Raw genomic sequence first — 26,957 nt, 5'->3', positions numbered from 1 at the left:
GAAAGATAAGGGTACAGGAGAAAGATAAGAAACACTAGAAACCTAAGTTAGGCCATGTTTTGGTGATTGTTAACGAGCATCATATAAAAAATTTCCAAACAATGCTTTTCCAGAAATAAGTATCAGGTTCACAGTTATCTAAAAATTACTGTACTTAATTCCTTAATTCCTTAATTCCTTAATTCCTGCCTCAGAGTCTTACTTCAGCTAACTAGGCAAACTGTATAAAATCTTCTCTCTCTATGAAACTTCCCAAACAGAAGTAAAGTAGCAAATTTCCTTCTGGAGCTCTTCAACTAACCACACAAATACCCGTAAGTGTCATAATTCCCCTGAAAAAAAGTTACCTGATACTTTCCACCACTTGTAGAAAGAGAGATAAATTGGTGAAAAAGCTCCTGTTTTTTTAGGTCTGTAATTTCCTTTAGGCGTTCCTCTAATACGGCATCTAATGTTTTGGGGTATCTGGGATGAAATTAAAGAGTTAGTTCATTATTCTTAACAAAGTTATTAACCCCACACACTATATATGTATAAAAGAAAAAATAAAATTTTTTAAATTACTGAGATTGAGACTTAAATTTTTGACAAATGGAATACGTAAAACCAAATGATATTGATCAAGTTTGTTACTATGACTCTTTCAACAACAAAAAGTCTATATAAAAAAATTATACTCTCCATAGTCCCCACACAACCCCTATTTTCCCTTATATTTCAAATATATTTAAATCCTATAATTGTCCCTTCCTGAAAAGTAGAAAAGAAGAACAGTATCCTTACAATTCATTCACTATATTAAGTTGTGACTTGTGAATCATCTCTTTATAAAACAAGAGGTACACATTAAGAAGGGCACAAACACACACACAACTCACCTGCTTTCTACAAGTCTGATAAGTGGAAGAAACTGCTCACTAAGCAAAGATACTTTATTAGAATCGATTTCTTCCTGTGAGCTATATGAAATATACTCCTCAAAAAGAAGGCTGCAGAACAAAACAAATACCACAGACATGAGTTATTATTTATTGAATACCTACTACGTTCTAGGTGCTTTAGAAATATTCTCTGTCAGACCTCTACAAGATAGAAATTAGACTCATTTTACAGATACAAAAACTCAGACTAAGAAGTCTTATAATTTGCCTGAGGTCAAACAAGAACAGCAACAAGAGGCAATGCTCAGTGAGCCCTATTGAGCCATAAAAAGTAGAGCAGGTTTTCCACCCCTGTCTGACTCCAGAGCCAAGCTCTCAACAGTACTTTGCATATTTAACCTCATTGAATTCACAAGCCAACTATGGGAGCAAGAGACACAAATGACACGCCCACCAGATAGGTACCTGCCCAACGATACACAACGGCAAACCGAGGTCCACGCAGCCTGACTGTCAGAACTTACTATTCTACTAGCCGGAGGTGATAAGATTTAAACCTACATCCGACCACCAAGACTACATTCTTTTCAATGCATCGAGTTGCCCTTCAAATAAGAAAAGAAAACGGGAGGCCGAACTATCTTTACTTCATGCCAACCCTCAATATTAAGTTTCTAATTGATATTTACTGATTACCAACTGTGATGTATTGTTTCAGGCATTTTGGTCCACTTAGTACTAGGAAATTTTAAACAACCACAAATTACATGTAGTATAACCCAAATTTAGTTTCACTATTAACTTTCCATGACCACATATAAGCACTAAAGACAAACAAGAGAAATTACATTTTCTGTTGCCACAATTATTGGATTAAGTACTTATAATTAGATGAAATGGCATGGACAAAGCAAGAAATACATTATAAAGGGATACTGGAAAACTGTTAGCCAACCCTGAAAAGAATATTAAGCCACAAAAATACAAATCAAAAGCATGTCAAAAGCAACAGCTTACCTAGCCAACAAATGGTCTAAGTTGTTCTTCAGGTATATATTTGTAAGTATGGCTTCTAAGAGTCTCCTATAGATTTGACCATCCATCTCTTCAGTTTCTTCTCCTTAGCATATATAACAAATTAAAATTGATTGGGGAAAACTCTTCCTGCATGGGTATGCTATTAAGTTTTTTTATAGCAGAAAATCTTTCTACAGGAATAACTTTAAAACATATATATAATGACATCCAGCTTTTTACCTATTTTCAAAAGTGTACTTCACCTGTTTAGTCATTTATATCTTTTCAAACCACTTTTGTATACATTACCCTCATTTATCCTTTACCTGAAATTCTCTGTATTTTTTTAAAAACAAGTACTATCATGCCTCTCTCATGAACGAAACAGAAGTCCAAAGAATATAGTCTTTCCCCAGGCCACAGTACAAGCGGTGAAGTTGGGACCTGAATCTACATCTCAATAAACCATCCTGAATACAGGCTAAGCTTCATCTCAAAGCCTCCTTACCGAACCAAGAGCGGTCATCTTCCATCCCACATTTATGAATGAACGTGAGCCCTGGCTTCATTACTCATCACCATCAGAACAGGAAAAGTACACTTTCATTCGTGCTAGTCATGTTTCTGAAACTCATGTTTAAACTGAGATGGAGTTAAGCAAATCCTATTTTCCAATAAATGGATACAACTTTAGAAATGACTTTCTTAGTATGTCTTTCTTAGTCCAGTAGCAACACTACCAAGTATTTCTTCCTTGTCTTTCTATATTTATTGAAGAGTGAAAAATGTATAATGCAAATAATCACCTTCTAATAACTTTTGGGCTTTTTTTAAATTTGGATTTTCATGCATGAGATTTTCTTGATCTTATATTTTCAATGACTCAAGGGAGAAAAACTGTTTTGGCAACTGGATATTTACTGTAAATGAATCACTAAAGTTCATTAAATACCTAAATGAGAAGGGAAAGTTTTACTGAGTAATGTGTTTTGTTTTAAAATAATTCCAGTCTTTTTCATGTAGAGACTGTGTGAGAACACATATTAAAAAAAAAACAAAACACTGAGCATATAACTCATTTAACAAGGATTTCCTTTAAACCTGCTCCCCACCTCAAATGTTTCTCTATTCAGAAAAATAGATACATTACACAAAACAATTAGCAGAAACTCTAAATATCTTAAAGATATTAACAAGGATGTGGTTCCTATTTTAAGAGAATCGCATCTGAGAAAGGAAGTTTCTGGACACAACATGTAAAACCACATACCTGTAACATGATTAACAATGGAGACAACCAGATGGGGAAGCATGTAACGCAGAAGAGGACTGATGTCGTATGTTTCAGAAATCCCGTGAAGTAGTGTAACAAGATCAGGAACAGTACATAAGTGTGGAAACGGCCTTTGAAGAAGCAAGACAAAAGATGTTGACTTCACAAGTTAGACAATGAATGGTAATTTTTAAAAATAGTGTAAAATTTATCTTATGAAAAAAAGTATTCAAAATAACTTCATTCACTTGTAATTAATATCACTGTCAATTCAATTATACATACTTTTTCCCCAGGCTCTCTGGCTTCTGTCTCTGCAGGAGCACTATCAAGCAACCCAATCCATCCTTGATCAGAGAGGGAATTCTGGTCAGTGTTTTGATGATCTGTGAAGCCAAGGAATTGACGAAGGTATCTTCCAAGGTCACTTTCACTGAAATCTGACATATTATCATGTACGTTGCAGCTCTGTAATCTGGTAAAGATGATTTCAATCCCTAAATATATTTTAAAATATAAGGAAAAAATGACAAACCGTGTTATTTTATCCTACTTAAAATGTTACTTTACTTTGACAAATTGGAAACGTCATAAATTAGAGATTAATACAACCTAACACACACTGAGAATCAACACTCCTCAGAAGTGAAAAATCAAGATGTTGGCCCCTTTTCCTGAGGGGACATGGAAATGAGACAAGTCTCTTGAATAACAGAAGTGATCTCAGAAGACCTCCCAACTCAAACCTCCACTACACATCCTAACAGGAGCCAAGGAGTCTTCTTTTATATGAAAACATCCACCTGTGTAAGGGAGATTTCAATCAGGAACAAAACAGTGCCTGATTAAAGACAGTAATTTTGGGACACTGGTGGGAAGCAAAGCAGTTCCTCCATCGGGAATCTGGGACAGTGGGAGGCAATGAGGCACTTGGGGAGAAGAAACACTGAGAAGCAGAAGTCAATGCAAACAGAATGGTAAGAGAGCCTCTGCCCTGAAGAGATTTTCTAATCCATTCTCTTTCCACTGAGGTAACATGACTGCTAAGAAAACAGATCTGGGAGAAGATGGCAGGGCCAAACAGCCAACATTCATCCCTAAGGAGCCCTAAGATCCCACTCTGGTAAGTTTTTAAGAAGTCATATTTCTTACCTATAAATTAAATCTCATTAACCATCTGAAATAAATTGTCAATGTAAAAACATTAATGTCTAAGTGAAATTTTCAAAAGCAAGAAAATTCCTTCAGGTACAAAATAATCTACTTTACACATGAGTGGGGCCAACCTTTTGAACATACGGGAACAGCTTGGCGACTATATTGTCGGATAAGTCCTCGGCGGTGACCAGAGCAGACACGATGGTAGAAGCATAGAAAGTTAAGAGCACCCTCAACTGAGCTGAGCTCCCAGGATACTCAGCAAAAACCTGGGAAAAAAACCACAAACCACACACAGTTTTAAGAGTGAAAGGCCAATCAGATGAAAGTATGAAAATATTTACAGCTCTCCTCAACTACTTCAGGCTGACACTTTAATTTTCCCATATGTAACATTACATAAACACGTCTAATAGTTCAATTAAATATGACAAGAATGAACAACCTTCCTGACATTTTTAGACTGTGTCTTTGTTTAAACAGTCACTGTAAATAGAATCTGGCAAGGAAGAGAATAATTTATTTTTGTAGAAAAACAGCTTTGGTGATGAAAGACTGATCAAGCTGCTCATGCTCCAAAACAGCAGATCCTTTAAGAAAAGGGCACTTCTTCAAAGTCCCACTGTTACTAGAGAAGGCCTTCAATTGTTTTATGAAGAGGAAGCAACCTTCTAATGGAATTATACGTTCATGAAACAATTTACTACTCACCTTCACAGATTTTGTCACCAGACTACAAATGAAATCCATGAATCCAAGATCTTTGTAGCAGTGGGTAACCAAAGTTCCTTTAGCTAAGGGCACTCCAGATTGCTATTACAGATGGAAAGAACCAGCTATTACTTAGGACATTCATCAACTCATCATTATTTTTAAAGTACCTACCAAAGTAACAGCTTCAAACTGCTGCAGTTCATAAATACGAAATAGTCTTTCCTTATCGCTGTTGGTAAAGATGAAATTAACACATAAAATTGTGCAAACTTTAGAAATTCAAGAGAAGGCCAAGCAATGAGTGTGGATGTACTCCGTGAAAAACGTTTACTTATCACGTGTTGCGTTTTGATATGTATTTATCTAAATCTGGATTCTCTAGATTCTTAGTAACTCTACTGGTTAAATTTGGCTTTTGAGCCAACGTGCTATGGATCTGTCACTGCTTCACAATAACACTAGTAATAGAAACAGAGAGGAACACGGTCAACTTCTACTGCGCTTCCCACTGCCTAGCACTGTGCATGGCATGTATTAGTGCTCAATAAATTTTTTTTTTTTTTTTTTTTTTTTTTTTTTTTTTTCTGTACGTGGGCCTCTCACTGTTGTGGCCTCTCCCGTTGCGGAGCACAGGCTCCGGACGCACAGGCTCAGCGGCCATGGCTCACGGGCCCAGCCGCTCCGCGGCATATGGGATCCTCCCAGACCGGGGCACGAACCCGTATCCCCTGCATCGGCAGGCGGACTCTCAACCACTGCGCCACCAGGGAGGCCCCAATAAATTTTGAATAAATCAATGAAAAAATAATTTGAAGTGAAATTTAATAGGTATGGGGGGTTTGGATACCTGAAACAAGTGTGCCTAGAGAACAGCAGCGTCTGGGTGTAGACTATAAGGGGAAAAATAATTTTGATGTTATTTGCAGAGTGAACGTTGAGTAGTTGGATTAAGAAGCTTTATTCTAGGTTGGCCTTCTCTTCTTGAACATTCTTTAAGTTCAAGTGCTTTACATTCAAACACTTAAATTTTTCTTCTAATTAAAAATTCCCATTCCCTTTCTTTTTACTAATTCTGACCATGGACCTCCTGTCATCACCCATCAAGTTAATTCATTCCACAGGCCCAGCCTGTTTACCTACTTTCATCCCCATCTGCCCTCCTGCTGGCCTGAATCGCCGTGCTCAACATTCAGTAAATTTCTTGCTAACAACATACATCTACTTTCCTCTACTATAGATGCAAACAAAGTGATAATGGCAAGTCAGGTGTTTTACTACAAAATCATGCTATCTGATCTCAGCCAGAGCTATCCTGTAAGACAACCGTACTATTATTCATCTGTAAATTAGTTTTCTAGCATCTTCTTCACAACTTTAATAACTTCTGAAGTCCTTCAAGTTATCCTTATCCCTTTAATTTTTGTAAGTATTTTATGCATCTTCACCTCTAACTTGTTTTAAGCTTCTCAGTTCCAAAATTTAAAATGCCAGACAGCATGGTATAGTGGAAAGACAAGCTTTATAATCAGATCTGGATTCAAATCCCAACTCTGCCACTTCAGAGTTACATGAACTTTGGCAAGTAACTTAATTCTCTGAACCTGTCCTCATCTGTAAAAATAGAATTTTGTGAGAATCCAAGATAATAAAATACAAATTGCCTATCTTGATATCAGGTACTAAATGAAGGCCAGCTATTATTCATAACAGTTTCAACTGGAAGTTAGGAAATAAAAGTGATGGAGGTAATACTTGGTCTACCCTCAGGAGCACCAAAGACTTAATTTTTTCCAAATTATACCTTTAATGAAGGTTTGCAATGATTATAGATACGTGTCATTCAACAATCATACCTTAATTGGCAATAACCAGAACCACTTGTGCTTTGAATTATTAATTTTTAGAAGCTGTATAACCCGCACAAATATTCTTGTCTCGTGGTATGGGAGAACACAGGCAATGAGGCTATCCTGATTATAAAGATGGATATGGAACCTGGGGAAAAAAAAGCAAACAATTCTAACTGACACAAAACTTATAAGCGTGTATTTCCTTACGTGTCCAAACGGTGTTATCAATGAGCTAAACCCACTTAAAGCAACCATACAACTATAAGCAAGGTAGAGCGCACTTAAAGCATAGGCATGAAAGTACTCAACAGGGTTTGCCAATTCTCATGCAGTAGCATTTTAAAATATTCATTATCAAAATTGACATCCATTCATCGTCTCTCAACTTTTTTTAAAATCCACTATTACATTAACGTGACTTTGGGATCACTGCAGTCAAACCAACAGAAAACCAAACTGGTCAAGTAGGCAGCAACACTCAGCTTCTCTCCATGCTCCAAAGTTCACTTCCCACAGCTTAGTTTCCTCACCTCACCTAACTATCATAATCCTAAAACCAGAAGACTAATTATAAAGAAAATCATATTACCTTCTCTGAATAAAAAAAAAAGATCAAATTACAACCATATTTGATTTGTCCATGAACTTTACAAAACTTGGTATTGGTCATGCCACCCTAATAACATAAGACAGATTTATTAATTCTGTCAGATCCATTACATCCTGTCTAGCCTTTAAGATCTAGCTCAAATGCATTCTTTTTCAAGATGCTTTTCTTAATTCTCCCAGCCAAGTGATCCCTCTTACATCTGTCTAAACTCTCCTATCCTTTCACCTGTACCTTTCTTACAGCACCACACCCCTTGACTTTTATTAGTTCTAAAATATGGCTTTAGTACTAGCCAAGACATCACTTTCTCCATGAAGCTTTCCTCAACTACTTCAGGCAGCACCACGTGCCCCAAACTCTGTATACACCCTTATTGTGGCATTTCTTTCAAAACAGTAAGAAAGGGCAGCCTATTCATCCTTGTATTGAACTTAATGTTTGCTAAATAAATAAGTTACATGAATAAATAAATGCAAAACCAAACGCAAAAAGTACTCCCTACAGTAATGATCTATTTGGGGTAAATTAAATGCTAGAAGACAGAGGGAAATAGTACAGGTTTGATTTTTTTTTTTTTGTCTGATGAATCTAATGATACGATAATGAGAAGACCCAGGTTACACTTGTTTTCTCAATGATTCACTGGCTTCCCTTACCCCCATGCCTCTAATTAATGAAGTGGAAGCCTTTCTACTTTTAAAACATACATAGGAGAAAAAATTAAAATGTGTCAACTATGATGCAATACCAATGTAATACAAATAAATGAGAAAATAAACTGAATAAACTTACTGAGACAATTTCCAAAGTAGAGTAAAGATCAGACCTTGGAAACAAAATTTGCATCTCTGCTTACCAGTCATGTGACTCAGCCAACTTATCTCTTCTACACCTGTCTTCTCAACTGTAAAATGGGGATAAGAGAAGCATCTCCCCACAGGAATGTCGTGAGTGCTGAGATAATGCACACAATGTGCTTACCACAAGGCCTGGTGTACAAATGTTCAATACATATTAGCTATTATTGTTTTTCTTAAGTTATGGTATTTTGGAGAATACTCTTACCCTGTTCCCAAACCATTTTTTTTTTTGTTATTTTGGCAAGAAGTTCAATAACACCCTTTGCCCCAAATATGCAGTAACAATTTGTAACAGCAAACTGACACGAGCCCCTCAGAACTAATGAGGCTAGACTATTTACTCGAGATCTTCAGTAGTTCTACTTCTCAGTATCAACAGAAATGAGGTAAACAGTAGAAGGGCACGCTTACCTCACCCAATACAGATCGTACTAAACTCTTAATACACCTGATTTTTCAACTTTAAACTTTAAATTTAAAAAGATCAATGTTATTAGCCCATAATTATTTCCGTAATTCCATTTGCTACCTGTGGATCAACCACTCCAGACACTTCTGTGCCGGCTTCAGCAGGAAGTAAGGAGACAGGTGGATAAGAAATAATGAAATGTTTTCATCCAGCTGTTTGTTCACTGCTTTGGTCTGAACGCTCCGCTCCAAGGTTTTTGCTAGCTGGCTGAACAACGGTGCTTCAAAACGCTCAAAGGAAGGATCGATACCAAGCAGCTCTTCCAGGCCAGTGCATCCTAGGAAAAGGCCACTTGATTTAACAAGTCTTTGCGAGCAAACCCATCTCACCCCTCTTTTACAGTGTTACTTTCGCCTAAAACTCTATGAATTCTTTTAGCATATATAATCTGTAATACAGTCCCAAACATAGATTTCTAGTTTCCAACATAGAGAATAAATCTCATCTCACCAACTAGGAGAACAGAAAGTACCTTCTGGCAGGGGGCCTTTTTTCTTTTTTCAATACAATACAATTTCAATACAATAATTAGGCCAGTCCTAGGAAGGCTCCTCCCCTACCCTCCAGCCACAGCCTCCCGCCCCTTTTGACTGTTCCTCCTCTCTACAGCTTAGATGACCCCCCAAACTTGTTTATCACCTGTGACATTCAGATGCCGCTGCCTATATACATTTCACGCATCTAGCGCATGGCTTTTTGTTATTCTCTTTCCCCTTAACAACGTAAGTCAGCTGAGCAAGTTAAAAACCGCTAAGGAAGAGGGCGGGTGAGAAAAGAAAACAAAAAAATACACCAACATCCAGGAAACACACGCTTCCCAGAGCTTTCCTAAGTTAAAGGGTAGCTCACCAATGGCAAAGGCGGTGTCCCTGTCGATGGTGGCCGCTTCCTTGGGGTCAAACAACAAAGAGGCAACTTCATCTCTAGATAAGAGGCTGGGATCACTCTGAGGAAGGGCGAGTCGTTGGAGCTGCTGGGCTAAAGACGTCATCTTTCAGGCCAGCGGATTTCTAAACACACAGGCTAAGAAACATAACCCCGTGAGAAGCCTCTACAAAATTAAAAGGTGGCTTAACGGTAAGCAGCAAATGCCTCACGTACAAGCAACTTTCCTCCGTACTCAACGCGGCCGCGGACACATCACCTGCTGCCCAGGGACTCGCGGACGCCGGAGGTGCAAACACTAAAGCAACAGCGGTAACAGCTAATTACAGTCCCGGGGACCGCGCCGAACGTTTCTCAGCCCCGACTCCGCGGAGACTCGAAAACCCGCGCACACCTTACGCTCCCCTGTACACCAACCCGACCCACAGCTCCTACTCACCCGGAGCTCGACTTGGGGCAGGACTCAGAAGCCAACGAATCTTCACAGCAGCTCCCACGTGTTACCAATAAGTCCAGCTCTCGCCCGGAAATGTGGAGCACTCCTCGGGCGAATTTCCGGTTTCAGACACTACGGCAAGTGAAGAGGTACAAGCTTGCCGGAATGAGAAAAGGAGACTCCGCCTCCAGGCGGCGAAGCCCCGCCCCTCCGCCGCGCGGGACTTACGGCTCGGGATCTGCGGTCCGCTATCTGGAAGCTAGTGGTCTGTTTTTGGCTTGTGGCTGGAAGTTTCAGTTTCTGGGCGGGCCTTTTGTGTGCTTTAAGGTTCTGTAGCCGGAATCATTCATTCAACATATACGTATCCAGCTTTTACTAGGTACCGGCAGCATCGCGCAGTGGTTAAAACTGTGAGCGGGCTTCCCTGGTGGCGCGCAGTGGTTGAGAGTCCGCCTGCCGATGCAGGGGACACGGGTTCGTGCCCCGGTCCGGGAAGATCCCACATGCCGCGGAGCGGCTGGGCCCGTGAGCCATGACCGCTGAGTCTGCGCGTCGGGAGCCTGTGCTCCGCAACGGGAGGGGCCACGGCAGTGAGAGGCCCCCGTACCGCAAAAAACAAAACAAAACAAAACAAAAACAAACTGAGCTGTGAAGTCACAGCCCGGGTTCATATACCCGCGCTAACGCCTTTGGGCGGTGTGAGCTACACCGAATTCTCATCTCTCTGTTTCTTACCTCCTCTATAAAACGAAAAGAAGCTGAGAATTTCAGGCGATGAGCTACTGATCGCGGTGTGAGCCGCTCCACAAATTCTGGACACAACCGTCCTGGGGCTTGGGGGCCATCCCTTCCGCCACTTTGCATTCTTGGAGGCCACGCATTGTTTTTTGTTTGTTGGTTGGTTGGTGTAAACTAACCCTGGTGAGAAGTAATTTACAAACGAAATCACACACTTCAGTTTAGCAATTCGATGAGTTTTAACAAAAGAATAAGCAGGTAACACTATCTCCCCATTCAAGACATAGAAAGTTTCCATCGCCCCTAAAAAGTTCCCTCTTGCCCCTTTGCTGTGATGCCCACCCCACTGCCGGCATCAGGTAACCATTGGTCTTCTTGGTGTCACTATAGATCGGTGTTGCTGACGAGTGTCCCATATGGATATACCACATTCTGTTCCCCAAGCAGCGGTATGTGCCCAAATGGAGTGAACTGGCCTCTCCAAGAAGCTGCACAGGACACAGGAGTGAAATTGGATATCCTACCTATCTTTTTTGGATGCATTCGTTTCTCTTAGGATGTGGAGCTCTTCGATGCCAGGGTGTCAGTCTTCTTCCTTGGAGACTGTTGGAAACAGAGTTACAGTTTGGGGGGTTCACTTCTATACTCCGTGCTGATCTCTCCCTTTTGTGAACACAATCTTCTGTTGTGCTTTGCTTTAACAGCATTTAAAACAACCAAAAAATCTTTTCAGTTATTTCTACAGAGAGTTTTGCATGGGGTGTTGATTGCCTTGTAGTGTGGTTTTTCAAGTTCTGGTGGTATCTCTTTCATCCTTAACAACAGATCTCTCAAAGGAATTTTTTTTTTCTTTACAAAAGCAGTCAGTTTGGGGAGAAGTGAAAGTAGTGAGAAATGAAAATCAGGCCTATTTTTATCCACAAAGACATATTTGATTTTTTGCCTAAAAAAAGATCCTCATATTTTTAAAAGCTTCATCAAAGTGAAAATAAAAGGAAAGTTACAGCAGTATTTGGTTCAACCATTTTTATGTCAGTTCCAATGGTGTATGGGCCCGTCTGAATTTTACTTTAGAAGCAAACTAGCAGGGCTTCCCTGGTGGCACAGTGGCTAAGAATCCGCCTGCCAATGCGGGGGACACGGGCCCGAGCCCTGGTCGGAGAAGATCCCGCGTGCCACAGAGCAACTAAGCCAGTGCGTCACAACTACTGAGCCTGTGCTCTAGAGCCCGCGAGCCACAACTACTGAGCCCGTGTTCCACAACTGCTGAAGCCTGCACGCCTAGAGCCCGTGCAGAGCCTGTGCTCTGCAACAAGAGAAGCCACCGCAATGAGAAGCCCGCGCACCACAACAAAGGGTAGACCCCGCTCGCCGCAACTAGAGAAAGCCCACGCACAGCAATGAAGACCCAACACAGCCAAAAATAAATAAATATATTTTTTTAAAAAGAAGTAAACTAGCAAAGTAAAAAGAACAAGTCAGAGATCCATAAATGTAATATGCGTTTCAAAAAGCTTTGATTTAAAAAAATATGCCATGATCTTGAGTTACATCTTTTTCTCCAGAATTTCTCTAGAATTCTCATCTAATTTCTCCAGAATTTAAAAAGAATTCTTTTGATATATTCCTGATTGTTTTCTGATTATCACTTCCTCAGTTTTTGTGATTATAAGCCTGTCTTCCGGTTTGATTATTCAGCCGAGGACCAGAGCAAGTGTCCTTTCTCAGTTGTTATTTGAATTTAAAATATTGGTTATAGATCATCTGTAGCTCTGCAATTCCTCCTATCTTATAATCCTTTTAATGCCTTGTGCCATTTTACATTCATTAAATCCAAAATTTTAGCTGTAGTGATACATATTTCTTGATGCAAGTGTAAACATTGTTTTCAGAGATGGTATCTTAACCATGCATTCTTACATCTTATGGGGGATGTCATGTGGCAGAGTGATGATTCTACTCCTTATTTCAATCACTGTTCATAGCAAGGACTCTACCCCAAAAAAGCAAATTCATAAGTGATTTGAATGAATGAGTTCTTTTTAAAAGGACTCTTAAAAAGCCCTTCCTCACCCCACTCCCCTTTAATCCAGAGCATGGATACTTTGATTCACTCCATGTGTACTTTATACCAGGCTAGGCATATGGTGGTGAACAAGACAGGTAAGTTCTCTACTCTTGTGGAGCTTACATCCCACCAGGAAGAGACAGATAAAAGGCAAACAGATAAATCAGAAAACCATCAGGCAATGTAATAAGGGGTCTGATGACAATAATACAAAGCCATATGATAGGGGTCACAGAGGGAGGGCATCATTAGTCTGAGTGGTTGGAGAAGGACCCTCTGAGGAGGGAACATTTATGCTAAGACCTGAGTGACAATTCTTGATAAAGTGGAGATATCTCAGCTAGGGTTGATCTTGACATTTAATCCAATCACAAGAGGGCTAATTTCTGCCCATCAAATACACCAAGCTTGTATTTTCCTTATGTCACTTACGGCTACCTGAAATGATCTGATTCGTTTGCATACCTATTTATTTCTTGTATCCCCTCACTAGAATACTGTCTCCATATAGGCTGGCATGGAGTCTGCCCCTATGATATTGGAGCCAGGGCAAGGATACAGAGGGACACACACCTGTCAGTCTAAATACTTAAGAGTTATAAATCAACCTAGCACACTGTTACCTCGGATATGTTAAAACCTCCAATTTTGACAAGTAAACAATTATAATGATAAAATGAAAATGTTTTCATACGGCTGAAAGACAGCAAAATACAAAAGATGGCAGAATTTAATTACCGTTGTAACTGTCTGCGTACAATATTGATTGGCTGATGATTGTGGATGAGTAATAAAGATATGTAGAGCTAATACATATCCTATATATTTAGCCCATAAAATTTTGCCATTTCAGCAAAATTACCAATTATGTTGTTTAATCCAGACTTGCAATATTTGTGTTCTATTGGCAAAAATGATCAAAGAGATTAAAAAATAAAATTTAATTACATTCAAAGTGTACAAAATTTGAATATATTTTCATAAAATATAAATTATGTAAAAATCAATACATTATATTTATTTTTCACTTGTTTTCAAGAGAATTATCTTCAAGAATGCAAAAGTGAGCATCCTCCAGTGCAAGATGGCGTCGCGGGAATCCGTACCACGGGTTGTCTGAGGGAGCGCCGAGCTACTGCGTCCGCCGCCGGGTTCCAGGCCCAGCTCCCCACTGGAGGCTGCCAATTGCTGAGTCAGCAGAGAATGGAAGCTCGAAGCAGAGGGCAGCCAGCCACAGGGAGAGAAACTGAGGCCCAAGGCGGCCTGGGACTGGTCCAAAGTCACCTGGGGAGACAGTGGCAGGGCCAGGCCTGGAAACCAGGTCTCCTGCCCATGGCCTGGGTGGTCTTGTCTTCTGCCAGCTGCTCTGAAGTAGAATCCAGTTTTGTAGAGCCGGTACTCAGAACATTCCGCCTTACCCAGCCCTTCCAAGGGAGCTCCCTGTATTCAGCCCTGCCTCTACCCCACAAACGCTGACATAAAACCAGGTGGCTCTTTTTTTTTTTTTTTTTTTTTTGCGGTACGCGGGCCTCTCACTGTTGTGGCCTCTCCCGTTGCGGAGCACAGGCTCCGGACACGCAGGCCCAGCGGCCATGGCTCACGGTCCCAGCCGCTCCACGGCATGTGGGATCTTCCCGGACCGGGGCACGAACCCGTCTCCCCTGCATCGGCAGGCGGACTCTCAACCACTGCGCCACCAGGGAAGCCCCAGGTGGCTCTTTTTGATGAAGTAGATGAGTACCAGGTCGCAGAAGACAGACCCCTGCAAAAGAGTTGGGGTCCCTGACTCAGAATCCTAGACTTCCAGAGAGCACCCGGCCACTTGACACCAACTACATCCCATTTGATCCTGCAGCAACCCCTGAGGGGGGCTGTGCTCAGAAAGAGGCATTTTGTCCAAGGCCACAAAGCTGGTCCACGGTAGAGCCAGAGTTAGCCTGTGGTCCGTCTGACCCCTCAGGTTGAGCACGCCGCACTACCCTGATCCCATCGAATCACGCCTTCATCCAGTGTCTGCTGAGCACTCACCAGTGCCAGGCACTGCCCTGGGGTGCGGGAAAGAGTAAGACAATGACACCCTCTGGGGACTCCCCCTCTGGTGCAGGAGACGAGCATATAAATTATGACAGAGTGACAATGTCCTGTGATGGGGCGAGGAGCAGGGGCAGCAGAGAGAAGATGGGACTCTACTCAGCCTGGGGAGGAATATCTGGGCTGAGTCTTGAGGCTGAAGAGGATTTTATATAAGGAAAAAGGAAAAAACGCTCAGGAAGGGCACTGCAGAGGAACAGGCTCATCACGCCTGGGAACAGGGCCAGGAACGGAATTGTGGCATTGCGGGAAGATCCCTTTAGTAGGCAGTGAGAGAGGGACTGGAGGGTATCTGAACAACAAGGACACCACAGCAGCGGTCAAGGAAAGATGAGGAGGCCTGCGCCAACCCAGTGGACCGACCCACTGACACCTGAACACAAGCTCTTCAGACCAGAGTGGATGGCGCAAATACCAGTCTCCTCCACCAGAGGGCGACTCCACCCACTGCACAGAGAGGAGGGGGCGGGGTGGTGGGAGAGGGTTGATGGAGGACCACAGGTGAACCAGGTCCTCTGACCCTGGGCATTGCACAACCTTCCCCCCCCACCCCACCCCAGATGCCAAAAAGGTTATCAATTCCTTGTTCCACAGAGAACACTCCTCCCACCCCACACCCACCCAGCCTCTACCACTTTTCCCCATTACCTTCATTCCACAACTGTGTCCCCAGGTGCCTGTGTTCTGATTTACCCCCATCATAAGAATGTGATGTCTGAAGGTGGCCCCTGTCTTGGGAAGTTACCTATGCAAACGTGCAGGGCTCCCCAGCAATGTTGCTGCAGTTAAGAGGAGTCCCTTGGGGCCCACTTTCATCCACTGACCACCTCTCAGGATCATGGCCTCTTTGAGTCCTGCTACAGGACACGGTGTTCTTGGTCTCAATAAAAAGTCAGTCTGAGGTCCTCCTGGAAGCCCCCATGGGGCTGCTGTGACCTCCCGGGCAGAGGAACCAGGGACAAGGCTGCCAGAAACCTTGGCAAGGGGCTTGCTGGTATGGGTGTGAGCCACTCTGATGACTGCCTTGTCTTTAAAAAGCTTCCAGAAAAACAAAGGGGCATGAAAGATCCAGAGGAAGCCTTTCCCTGCCCTCCAGCCGTTACTTCCTCTCCGGTGGCCCCTCTGCCCAACTGAAGGGACAGACCTGGACTACAGCCCAACTTCCCTGCCTCTCATCTTTTTAGCCCCGTGATTCACAACGGCGGTGGGGGGGCAGTTTGGCAACGTCTGGAGACATTTTTGGCCGTCACAACTGGGGGGGGGGAATGTGCCGCTGGCGTCTGGTGGGTAGAGGCCGAGGATGCTGTCAGACACCCTACAATGCACACAGTCACCCCACAAAAAAAGTGATCTGGCCCTACGTGTCAACAGGGCCATGGCTGAGAAGCCCTGTGTATAGCTGGATCCTGCTTCTCTTTAGCAGAAGTGGAGACAAGGCTGCGCAGGATCCCAGAGAACCCCCCAGCTGCAGAGCCACAGGCAGAAGCCTCTCTGGCTCTGGAAAGAGAAACCCAGGTAGTCACGGCCACCTGGGGGCTGCTGGAGGGGTGTGAAGTCCCAGAGAGCCCTGTTCACCCCCATATCCACACTGACCTCCCCAGTTCTGGTTCTTTCTGGAGCACTGGGGCAACTCCCCTGGGGCAGTGTCCCCCTGCCCGCCCCCGCGGGTGCTCGGAGGGTAAAGGGGGTGGGGGAGAGGTACTCACCACACCCATGAGCACCACCCCTGAGCCCACGTTGATGACTGTGGGGACGATGTTGAACTTCCCTGCCTGGAGCACAGAGAGACAAGGTGGGGTGAGGAAGGCAGCAGGACAGCGGGATCCCCAGGGACTCCACCAGAGCCAGCCTGGGGTCCCCCCAGCATGCCCCACCCTCCCAGGACCTGCCCAGCTTCAGAAGGGGAGCCTCACCCACACACCTTGCCATTCACCATCACATCAAAGCGGATCCCGTAGGCTTTAAACAGAGTGCGGAGCTCCACCCCAGCTGCGTCTCGGTAATACTTGGCAAACCTGGGGGAGACACGGCTCGGGGAGCCCTCAGCCTGCCTGGGTCTTCCCTGTTTGGCAACACAGGCTCCACTACCTTGGAGATTTATAACCCCCACCCCACCCCAGGACCCTGGCATTCAGCAGCCCCAGGAAAGGTTGGAGACCCCCTTGCTGACGTGACATAAAAGGTTCATTCAGATCTTTGCAGTTCTTGCCAGACGCTCCCCAAGAGGCAAGGGCTTTCCCACGACTGCTGGGCCAACCCGGGCCACCAAGGCACCGATGGGCCTGACCCAGGCCTCAGCTTCAGGGTAAGTCCAGAGCCATGGCCAATGCTTCTGTCCCAGAGGCCCCCTGGCAGCCTCCCTGCACCTCCCACTCTGACACCCACCCCCAGGAAGGGGTGTCATAGCGCTGGCACCCAGGCAAGGACACGAAACGTGGACAGGGTCATAAGGTGGCAGACTTAGCCCCCATTACCTGAAGTTGTACCCAGAAGAAAGAGAGTTTTCTGAAAATCTGTTGTCCAGACGGTTAAAATAATAGCGAGGGTAACATTCCGAGGGAGCTCTGTCAAGGTCACAGTCCCAGTCAATCTGAATTCCTATCACACCACCCTTGATGCAAAGGAGACAAGAATCAGTGCACAGGGCTTCCCTGGTGGCGCAGTGGTTGAGAATCCGCCTGCCGATGCAGGGGACACGGGTTCGTGTCCCGGTCTGGGAAGATCCCACATGCCGTGGAGCAGCTGGCCCGTGAGCCATGGCCGCTGAGCCTGCGCGTCCGGAGCCTGTGCTCCGCAACGGGAGAGGCCAAAACAGTGAGAGGCCCGCATACCACAAAAAAAAAAAAAAAAAAAAAGAATCAGTGCACAGACCTTTCTGGAGACAGAAGTCACAGACCAGCTCTTCATGGAGAGCTCAGGCAGGGGGTTGGCCCCACTGGAGCATCCTTCCGGGAGGGTTCACACCTATGGGGTGACTGAGAAAAGTACGTTGCTGACAGCCCATATCCTCCTGCTTCACGCTCCAGGGAGAAGGGAATGACCCGAGCGAGCACCTACTGCAGGACTGGCACCTCACACCACAGCCAGGGTGCCAGTGGGGCCCCTGGCTCGGTTTCAGCTGATGCCCCAGGACTCAAGAGCCAGACGCGGGTGCAAGTGTGGCCCTCACCAAGTGCAGCACAGCTGGCTGTGCAGCACAGCTAATTCTGAGACAGTCCCTGGGCAGGTGAATGCAGGGCCACCCCATCCCATGGGTCCTCCTCCACACCCCCTCCTCATTGCAGAGCTCAAGCCCAGAACCCTCCAGCCCCACCACCCACCTGCACAGCTATCTCCTGGAAGCTGCTCCCCGTCCAGCGGACCACAGACCCAAGTCGGAAGATGGGGCAGTAGGGGTCCTTGGGGCCAAATTTACAGGACTTCAGGAACGCTCTGTCTGTGGTGTCCAGCACATTTGTCCTGGGTGGAGGCCATGAAGAGACAGTGAAAGGAAGGTGAGACTCGCTGTTCCCAGTCCAGAAACCGGGCCTGAGCCACACTGAGCCCTTGACTTTTAGCCCCTCCTCAGATCCTGACTGCTTTCCCACCCACAACATCCTCCAATACGAAAGGACACAGCCCTGCCGCCACTGCACGGGAAAGGGTGCCCCCTCATCACCCAGTGGGTCATTCCACACAGCGTCCCATACACACCATGCACACAGGCCCACGTACTTGGAGAAGTTGAATTTGGGGAAACGAATGAAGTTCTTTATGTAAACAGTGAAGTCTTCAGCTTAGCCCAGGAGTGGCTTCCTGAAAACCAAGGCAGGACAGTCTGCTCAGGAGGCCCTGCCCCGCCCCCTCCATGCCTGTGCTGAGGCTGAAGCCTGTCTGCTCCCTGGGTGCCCTGGAGCCTTTGCAAAGGACAGTCAATTTGATCATGTCGGGGTGGTCCTGGGGCCTTTGTGGGGTGTCCTAGCTTCTCCCCCAGGACACATCTCCACCATCGGGCTGGGACCCGCTGCCCAGGACTGGGTAACTCCTCAGGGTCCCAAGGTTGCAGCCACTCACGCTGGCCTGGACTTTGTCTCCACCGGGCACCAGGCGAAGATCTCACAGGTGCCCTTTTGCTCGCTCCCCGCCCACAGGCAGCGGCCAGTCCTCACTCCTGCAGGGGTGGGAGAAGGACAATGCCAGGAACCTCCTGGTTCCAGCTCCCCTTCTGCCCCCAGCCCCGTCTACTCCAGGCCTCACCATTTCCAGCCACAACAGGCTCCCCAGGAGGGCAGTCGCTGTCCTCATAGCACAAGGCATCAGGAATGCTTTCACTCTGCCAGGAGAGAAAGGGTGCCTGGCCGGGGGGAGGTGCCTGCAGGGACCCCTTCTCAGAACCAGGTCCCACCCCAGGGTGAGGCCAGGGGTTCCTCTCTTGCCTGTGGCGGCTCACCCCTTGAGAACCTGCTTCTCCCCTGAACAATGCAGGTATGCACGCTGGTGCACACATCCCCCAGGGCCCTTGGAAGGGGTCGACACCCCTGCCTCAGGAGAGGGGTGGACCCCAAGTACTGCTGGCAGCTCTCCCACCCCTTCCCCAGCTCTCTGCACCAAGACGCACCTCGGCACAGGTTTCCTGCCGCTGGTTGGGGGTCACGACCAGGTTGGTGATTACAAAGAAGACATTCTCTCCCTGAGAAACCAGAGGGAGGTTGAGGAACCCCCTCCTGCTATTTGGGGTCCCCCCTTCCCGGGGCTGCCTGGAAGGTGGTGGGATCTCTGCATGGGTGTTGCAGACACTGGGGCCACAAAATCAGTGGATCCCACCCAAGAGCCCACTGACCTCGGAGTCCCAGAGCAGGTATGCTTAGAGGGGTCTCTTCCATGCCCACAACCCCAAACCATTCTGACCTCAGCCCCCAGGGTCCAAGCTGAGATACAGGAGGGGAGAGAGGAGAAGGGGAAGTGATGAGATGGCCTGGCCCCAGCCCAGGGAACTGCTCCCAGGGACAGTGGCCAATATAAGGGCGGGGCTCTCGGTGCCAGGCCACCCAACTCACACTGACCTGGAAGTTTTATGGGTCCCATTTGGTCTCAACAGGCTCAGGGTTTGATGGGAACAGAGCAGCCCCGTAAGGCACAGTTGGGGAGGGCTGGGGTTTGGCATGGGGGAAAGGACCTGGGCAGAGTCTATCTGCAAACCCTGCAGCCGTCCTAGGCCAAGGGAGACAGTGAATGGAGGTCCCTGGCTCCCCAAGCAGTTTCCCATGTCACCCACCCAGATCCAGACCCTGTCAGCCTAGGCCCTTGTGCTGGGTGGGGCTCAGACCTGGGGTGGGATGACATAGTTGGCAACATCCCAGAGCCGCTCCCCAAGCTCTGAGGTGTTAGTGAAGGTCACACCCTTGACTTTGGTGATGACGCTGCTCTGCAGGGATGTGTCCCTGTCTTGGTAACACTTCTTCACCAGGAACACCCAACTGCAGGGAGGGGCAAGCAGGTGGGCGTCAGCCTCATTGCTGCCCTCAGGTCCCCAGGGTGTGGAGGGGGCAGACTTGGGGCTCCACCTTTCCCACCAGCTCCTGGGCAGGAGTCACAACTCCCTCTGCCGCCTGAAAGCCAGTCCTGCAAGCAGCAGAGGTGACAAGCAACCCCAGAAGCGAGAGGCTGCTGCTCTCAGGAGCCAAGGCCCTGCAGCCGGGCAAGCGTGAGATGAAACCGGCTCGACCCACACTTGCCATGTGACCTCGGGTGAGCCAATGAACTCGGGGGGTCAACACAGGGCTAAGTGCACCTCCTTCCAGAGGGGTGAGGATGGTTCACAGACATGGTGCACAACCTGGAACTTATCATGAGGAGACCTCAGACAGACCCAAACTGAGGGGCATTCTAAAAAATTAGAGTGCAAAATCCTGTACTCTTTGACACCCAAAACACAAGCAACAAAAGAAGAAATAGGTAAGTTGGACTTGATCCAAATTAAGAACTTTTTTGTGCATCGAAGGACACTATCGACAAATTGAAAAGACAACCCAGAGAATGGGAGAAAATATTTGTGAGTCACATAACTGGTAAGGGTCTAGTACCCAGAATATACAAAGAAGTCTTACAACTCAACAATAAAAAAGACAAGTAATCCAATTTAAATATGGGCTAAGGGGGCTTCCCTGGTGGCACAGTGGTTGGTAGTCCGCCTGCCAAGGCAGGGGACATGGGTTCGAGCCCTGGTCCGGGAGGATCCCACATGCCGCGGAGCGCCTGAGCCCGTGTGCCACAACTACTGAGCCTGCGCTCTAAAGCCTGCGAGCCACAACTACTGAGCCCACGTGCTGCAACTACTGAAGCCTGCACGCCTACAGCCCGTGCTCCGCAACAAGAGAAGCCACCGCAATGAGAAGCCCACACACAGCAATTAAGAGTAGCCGCAGCCCGGGGAAAGGGTCTGGAGCTGCCGAAGAGGCAAGAGACTTTTTTCCCTTTTGTTTCCTGGTGCGCGAGGAGAGGGCATTAAGAGGGCTGCTTGGGGAAGCGCCGGAGACAGGCGCGGACCTCGGAGACGGGTGTGGAATGCTGGGGCTGCTGCTGCCGCCGCCGCCGCGGGGCCTGTGTGCGAGCGCGGGTCACTGTCCTACCCGCCTTCCGGGGGGCCTGTGCACCCCGCCACTGCCGGGGTCCCGGGACCCGGGGACGGCTTTCCCGGGAAAGCGCACGGAGCGCCTCGGGCTGCTGCAACGTCACGCCGGCCTCTGCCGCCGCAGGCCCGCCCCACACTGCGCGCCCCTCCCTCCCCTCTGCCTGAGTGAGCCAGAGCCCCCGAATCAGCGGCTCCTTTAAACCCGTCCTGTCTGAGCGAAGAACGGACGCCCTCCGGCGACCTACGCGCAGAGGCGGGGCCACGTCCAAGGCTGAGACCCGGGAGCTGTGAGAGCAGAGAAGAGACAGGGAAATCTCTCTGTGCAGCCTCGGAGGCAGCGGATTAAAGCTCCACGGCCCATTTGATGTGCCCTGCGTCTGTGGAGTGCATGAATGAACAGCGAATCATCCCAAATTGAGGAAGTGGACTTTGAGGACAAGATTTAAGACTTTCCCCCCCTTTTCCTCTTTTTACAACGAATTATCCCAAATTAAGGAGGTGGACTTAGAGAGCAAGATTTCAGACTTCTCGCCCTTTTCCTCTTTTTACAACGAATTATCCTAAATTGAGGAGGTGGACTTGGAGACCAAGATTTTTTATTTTTCCCCCTGCTCTCTTTTTGTGAATGTGTATGTGTAATCTTCTGTGTAAGATTCTCTCTGTATAGCTTTGCTTCCACCATATGTCCCAGGGTTCTATCTGTCCGGTTTTTTTTCAATAATTACTTTTTAATTTTAATAACGCTACTATATTTCATACTTTATTCTAAGTTACTTTACCTGCTCTTTCTTTTTTTCCTACCTTCCCTTCCTCCCTCCCTCCCTCCGCTCCTCCTTTCCTTCTTTCTTTTTCTTTCCTCCCTCCCTCCCTCCCACCCTTCTTCTTTACACTTTCTTTTTCTGTCCTTCCTCCCTCCCTCCCTCCTGTCTTTCTTTCTTTCTTTCCTCCCTCCCTCCCTCCCTCCCTTCTTCCATTCACTCTTCCTTTTGCTTTCATTCCTCCCTCCCTCCCTCCTTTCTTTCTTTCTTTCTTTCTTTCCATCCTTCCTCCCTCCCTCCCTCCTTTCTTCCTTTCTTCCTTCCTTCCTTCCTTTCTTCCCTTCTTCCTTTCTTTCCCTCTCTCTTTCTTTCTTCTACTAATTCTTTCTTTCTACTTTTTCTCCCTGTTATTCTGAGCCGGGTGGATGAAAGGCTCTTGGTGCTGCAGCCAGGAGTCAGTGCTGTGCCTCTGAAGTGGGAGAGCCAACTTCAGGACACGGGTCCACAAGAGACCTCCCAGCTCCACATAATATCAAGCAGCGAAAATCTCCCAGAGATCTCCATCTCAACACCAGCACCCAGCTTCAGTCAACGACCAGCAAGCTACAGTGCTGGTCACCCTATGCCAAGCAACTAGCAAGGCAGGAACACAACCCCAGCCATTAGCAGAGAGGCTACCTAAAAACATAATAAGGCCACAGGCACCCCAAAACACACCACCAGACGTGGACCTGTCCACCAGAAAGACAAGATCGAGCCTCAACCACCAGAACACAGGCATTAGTCCCCCCCACCAGGAAGCCTACACAACCTACTGAAACAACCTTAGCCACGGGGGACAGACACCAAAAACAACGGGAACTACGAATATGCAGCCTGCAAAAAGGAGACCCCAAACACAGTAACATAAGCAAAATGAGAAGGCAGAAAAACACACAGCAGGTGAAGGAGCAAGATAAAAACCTACCAGACCTAACAAATGAAGAGGTAATAGGCAGCCTACCTGAAAAAGAATTCAGAATAATCATAGTAAAGCTGATCCAAGATTCTATTTCCAAGGTCCAAAATCTTGGAAATAGAATAGACAAAATGCAAGAAACAGTTAACAAGGACCTAGAAGAACTAAAGATGAATCAAGCATCAATTAAAAACACAATAAATGAAATGAAAAATACTCTAGACGGGATCAATAGCAGAATAACTGAGGCAGAAGAACGGATAAGTGAGGTGGAAGATAAAATAGTGGAAATAACTGATGCAGAGCAAAATAAAGAAAAAAGAATGAAAAGAACAGAGGACAGTCTCAGAGACCTCTGGGACAACATTAAACGCACCAACATTCGAATTATAGGGGTTCCAGAAGAAGAAGAGAAAAAGAAAGGGACTGAGAAAATATTTGAAGAGATTATAGTTGAAAACTTCCCTAATATGGGAAAGGAAATAGTTAATCAAGTCCAGGAGGCACAGAGAGTCCCATACAGAATAAATCCAAGGAGAAATACGCCAAGACACGTATTAATCAAACTGTCATTAAACACAAAGAAATCATATTAAAAGCAGCAAGGCAAAAACAACAAATAACACACAAGGGAATCCCCATCAGAATAACAGCTGATCTCTCAGCAGAAACTCTACAAGCCAGAAGGGAGTGGCAGGACATAATTAAAGTGATGAAGGAGAGAAACCTGCAACCAAGATTACTCTACCCAGCAAGGATCTCATTCAGATTTGATGGAGAAATTAAAACCTTTACAGACAAGCAAAAGCTGAGAGAGTTCAGCACCACCAAACCAGCTTTACAACAAATGCTAAAGGAACTTCTCTAGGCAAGAAACACAGCAGAAGGAATATACCTACAATAACGAACCCAAAGCAATTAAGGAAATGGGAATAGGAACATACATATCAATAATTACCTTAAATGTAAATGGACTAAATGCTCCCACCAAAAGACACAGAGTGGCTGAATGGATACAAAAACAAGACCCATATATATGCTGTCTACAAGAGACCCACTTCAGACCTAGAGACACATACAGATTGAAAGTAAGGGGATGGAAAAAGATATTCCATGCAAATGGAAATCAAAAGAAAGCTGGAGTAGCAATTCTTATATCAGACAAAATAGACTTTAAAATAAAGACTATTAGAAGAGACAAAGAAGGACACTACATAATGATAAAGGGATCGATCCAAGAAGAAGACATAACAATTGTAAATATTTATGCACCCAACATAGGAGCACCTCAATACATAAGGCAAATACTAACAGCCATAAAAGGGGAAATCGACAGTAACACAATCATAGTAGGAGACTTTAACACCTCACTTTCACCAATGGACAGATCATCCAAAATGAAAATAAATAAGGAAACACAAGCTTTAAATGATACATTAAACAAGATGGACTTAGTTGATATTTATAGGACATTCCATCTAAAAACAACAGAATACACATTTTTCTCAAGTGCTCATGGAACATTCTCCAGGATAGATCATATCTTGGGTCACAAATCAAGCCTTGGTAAATTTAAGAAAATTGAAATTGTATCAAGTATCTTTTCCGACCACAATGCTATGAGACTAGATATCAATTACAGGAAAAGATCTGTAAAAAATACAAACACATGGAGGCTAAACAATACACTACTCAATAACGAAGTGATCACTGAAGAAATCAAAGAGGAAATTTAAAAATACCTAGAAACAAATGACAATGGAGACACGATGAACCAAAACCTATGGGACGCAGCAAAAGCAGTTCTAAGGGGGAAGTTTATAGCAATACAATCCCACCTTAAGAAACAGGAAACATCTCGAGTAAACAACCTGACCCTGCACCTAAAGCAATTAGAGAAAGAAGAACAAAAAACCCCCAAAGTTAGCAGAAGGAAAGAAATCATAAAGATCAGATCAGAAATAAATGAAAAAGAAATGAAGGAAACGATAGCAAAGATCAACCAAACTAAAAGCTGGTTCTTTGAGAAGATAAACAAAATTGACAAACCATTAGCCAGACTCATCAAGAAAAGAAGGGAGAAGACTCAAATCAATAGAATTAGAAATGAAAAAGGAGAAGTAACAACTGACACTGCAGAAATACAAAAGATCATGAGAGATTACTACAAGCAACTCTATGCCAGTAAAATGGACAACCTGGAAGAAATGGACAAATTCTTAGAAATGCACAACCTGCCAAGACTGAATCAGGAAGAAATAGAAAATATGAATAGACCAATCACAAGCACTGAAATTGAAACTGTGATTAAAAATCTTCCAACAAACAAAAGCCCAGGACCAGATGGCTTCACAGGCGAATTCTATCAAACATTTAGAGAAGAGCTAACACCCATCCTTCTCAAACTCTTCCAAACAATATCAGAGGAAGGAACACTCCCAAACTCATTCTACGAGGCCACCATCACCTTGATACCAAAACCAGACAAAGATGTCACAAAGAAAGAAAACTACAGGCCAATATCACTGATGAACATAGATGCAAAAATCCTCAACAAAATACTAGCAAACAGAATCCAACAGCACATTAAAAGGATCATACACCATGATCAAGTGGGGTTTATTCTAGGAATGCAAGGATTCTTCAATATACGCAAATCAATCAATGTGATACACCATATTAACATGTTGAAGGAGAAAAACCATATGATCATCTCAATAGATGCAGAGAAAGCTTTTGACAAAATTCAACACCCATTTATGATAAAAACCCTGCAGAAAGTAGGCATAGAGGGAACTTTCCTCAACATAATAAAGGCCATATATGACAAACCCACAGCCAACATTGTCCTCAATGGTGAAAAACTGAAACCATTTCCACTAAGATCAGGAACAAGACAAGGCTGCCCACTCTCACCACTCTTATTCAACCTAGTTTTGGAAGTTCTAGCCACAGCAATCAGAGAAGAAAAGGAAATAAAAGGAATCCAAATTGGAAAAGAAGAAGTAAAGCTGTCACTGTTTGCAGATGACATGATACTATACATAGAGAATCCTAAAGATGCTACCAGAAAACTACTAGAGCTAATCAATGAATTTGGTAAAGTAGCAGGATACAAAATTAATGCACAGAAATCTCTGGCATTCCTGTACACTAATGATGAAAAATCTGAAAATGAAATTAAGAAAACACTCCCAGGGGGCTTCCCTGGTGGCGCAGTGGTTGAGAGTCCACCTGCCGATGCAGGGGACACGGGTTTGTGCCCCGGTCCGGGAGGATCCCGTGTGCCGCGGAGCGGCTGGGCCCGTGAGCCATGGCCGCTGAGCCTGCGCGTGTGCTCCGCAGCGGGAGAGGCCACAACAGTGAGAGGCCCCCGTACCTCAAAAAAAAAAAAAAAGAAAAGAAAACACTCCCATTTACCATTGCAACAAAAAGAATAAAATATCTAGGAATAAACCTACCGAAGGAGACAAAAGACCTGTATGCAGAAAATTATAAGATACTGATGAAAGAAATTAAAGATGATACAAATAGATGGAGAGAGGTACCATGCTTCTGGATTGGAAGAATCAATATTGTGA

General features: G+C 45.2%; 2 protein-coding genes across 2 annotated transcripts in view; both read right to left on the bottom strand.

Moving 5' to 3' along the window:
* HEATR1 (HEAT repeat containing 1) overlaps window positions 1–10,249 on the bottom strand; it is a 50,387-nt gene extending 40,138 nt beyond the window's left edge. The window contains exons 1-11 of the mRNA XM_082645514.1: window positions 10,157–10,249; window positions 9,682–9,855; window positions 8,893–9,109; window positions 6,897–7,038; window positions 5,041–5,142; window positions 4,458–4,598; window positions 3,457–3,668; window positions 3,169–3,302; window positions 1,899–2,001; window positions 879–989; window positions 348–465 (exon numbers count right to left, since the gene is read on the bottom strand). Coding sequence (XP_082501640.1) covers window positions 348–465; window positions 879–989; window positions 1,899–2,001; window positions 3,169–3,302; window positions 3,457–3,668; window positions 4,458–4,598; window positions 5,041–5,142; window positions 6,897–7,038; window positions 8,893–9,109; window positions 9,682–9,823 — 1,422 coding nt within the window. The 5' untranslated portion in view covers window positions 9,824–9,855; window positions 10,157–10,249. The remainder of the gene's footprint in view (window positions 1–347; window positions 466–878; window positions 990–1,898; window positions 2,002–3,168; window positions 3,303–3,456; window positions 3,669–4,457; window positions 4,599–5,040; window positions 5,143–6,896; window positions 7,039–8,892; window positions 9,110–9,681; window positions 9,856–10,156) is intronic.
* On the bottom strand, window positions 10,199–20,855 carry LOC309816051 (P2X purinoceptor 5-like; the record flags this gene model as incomplete). The annotated part of the gene is given in 15 exon segments (XM_082643239.1): window positions 10,199–10,285; window positions 10,382–10,483; window positions 10,889–10,893; window positions 14,066–14,325; window positions 16,644–16,822; window positions 16,972–17,065; window positions 17,525–17,661; window positions 18,371–18,509; window positions 18,765–18,826; window positions 18,830–18,845; window positions 19,104–19,200; window positions 19,287–19,362; window positions 19,648–19,719; window positions 20,356–20,506; window positions 20,821–20,855. Coding segments are annotated over 15 exon segments (1,512 nt in total).
* Between the last annotated feature and the right edge of the window lie 6,102 nt (window positions 20,856–26,957).

The sequence above is a fragment of the Mesoplodon mirus genome (genome assembly GCF_964341445.2).
Source record: "Mesoplodon mirus genome assembly, chromosome: 2".
In the NCBI taxonomy this organism is placed as follows: domain Eukaryota; kingdom Metazoa; phylum Chordata; class Mammalia; order Artiodactyla; family Ziphiidae; genus Mesoplodon; species Mesoplodon mirus.
Note: the sequence above shows the minus strand (reverse complement) of the source record. Positions and strands in the feature narration are given on the sequence as shown.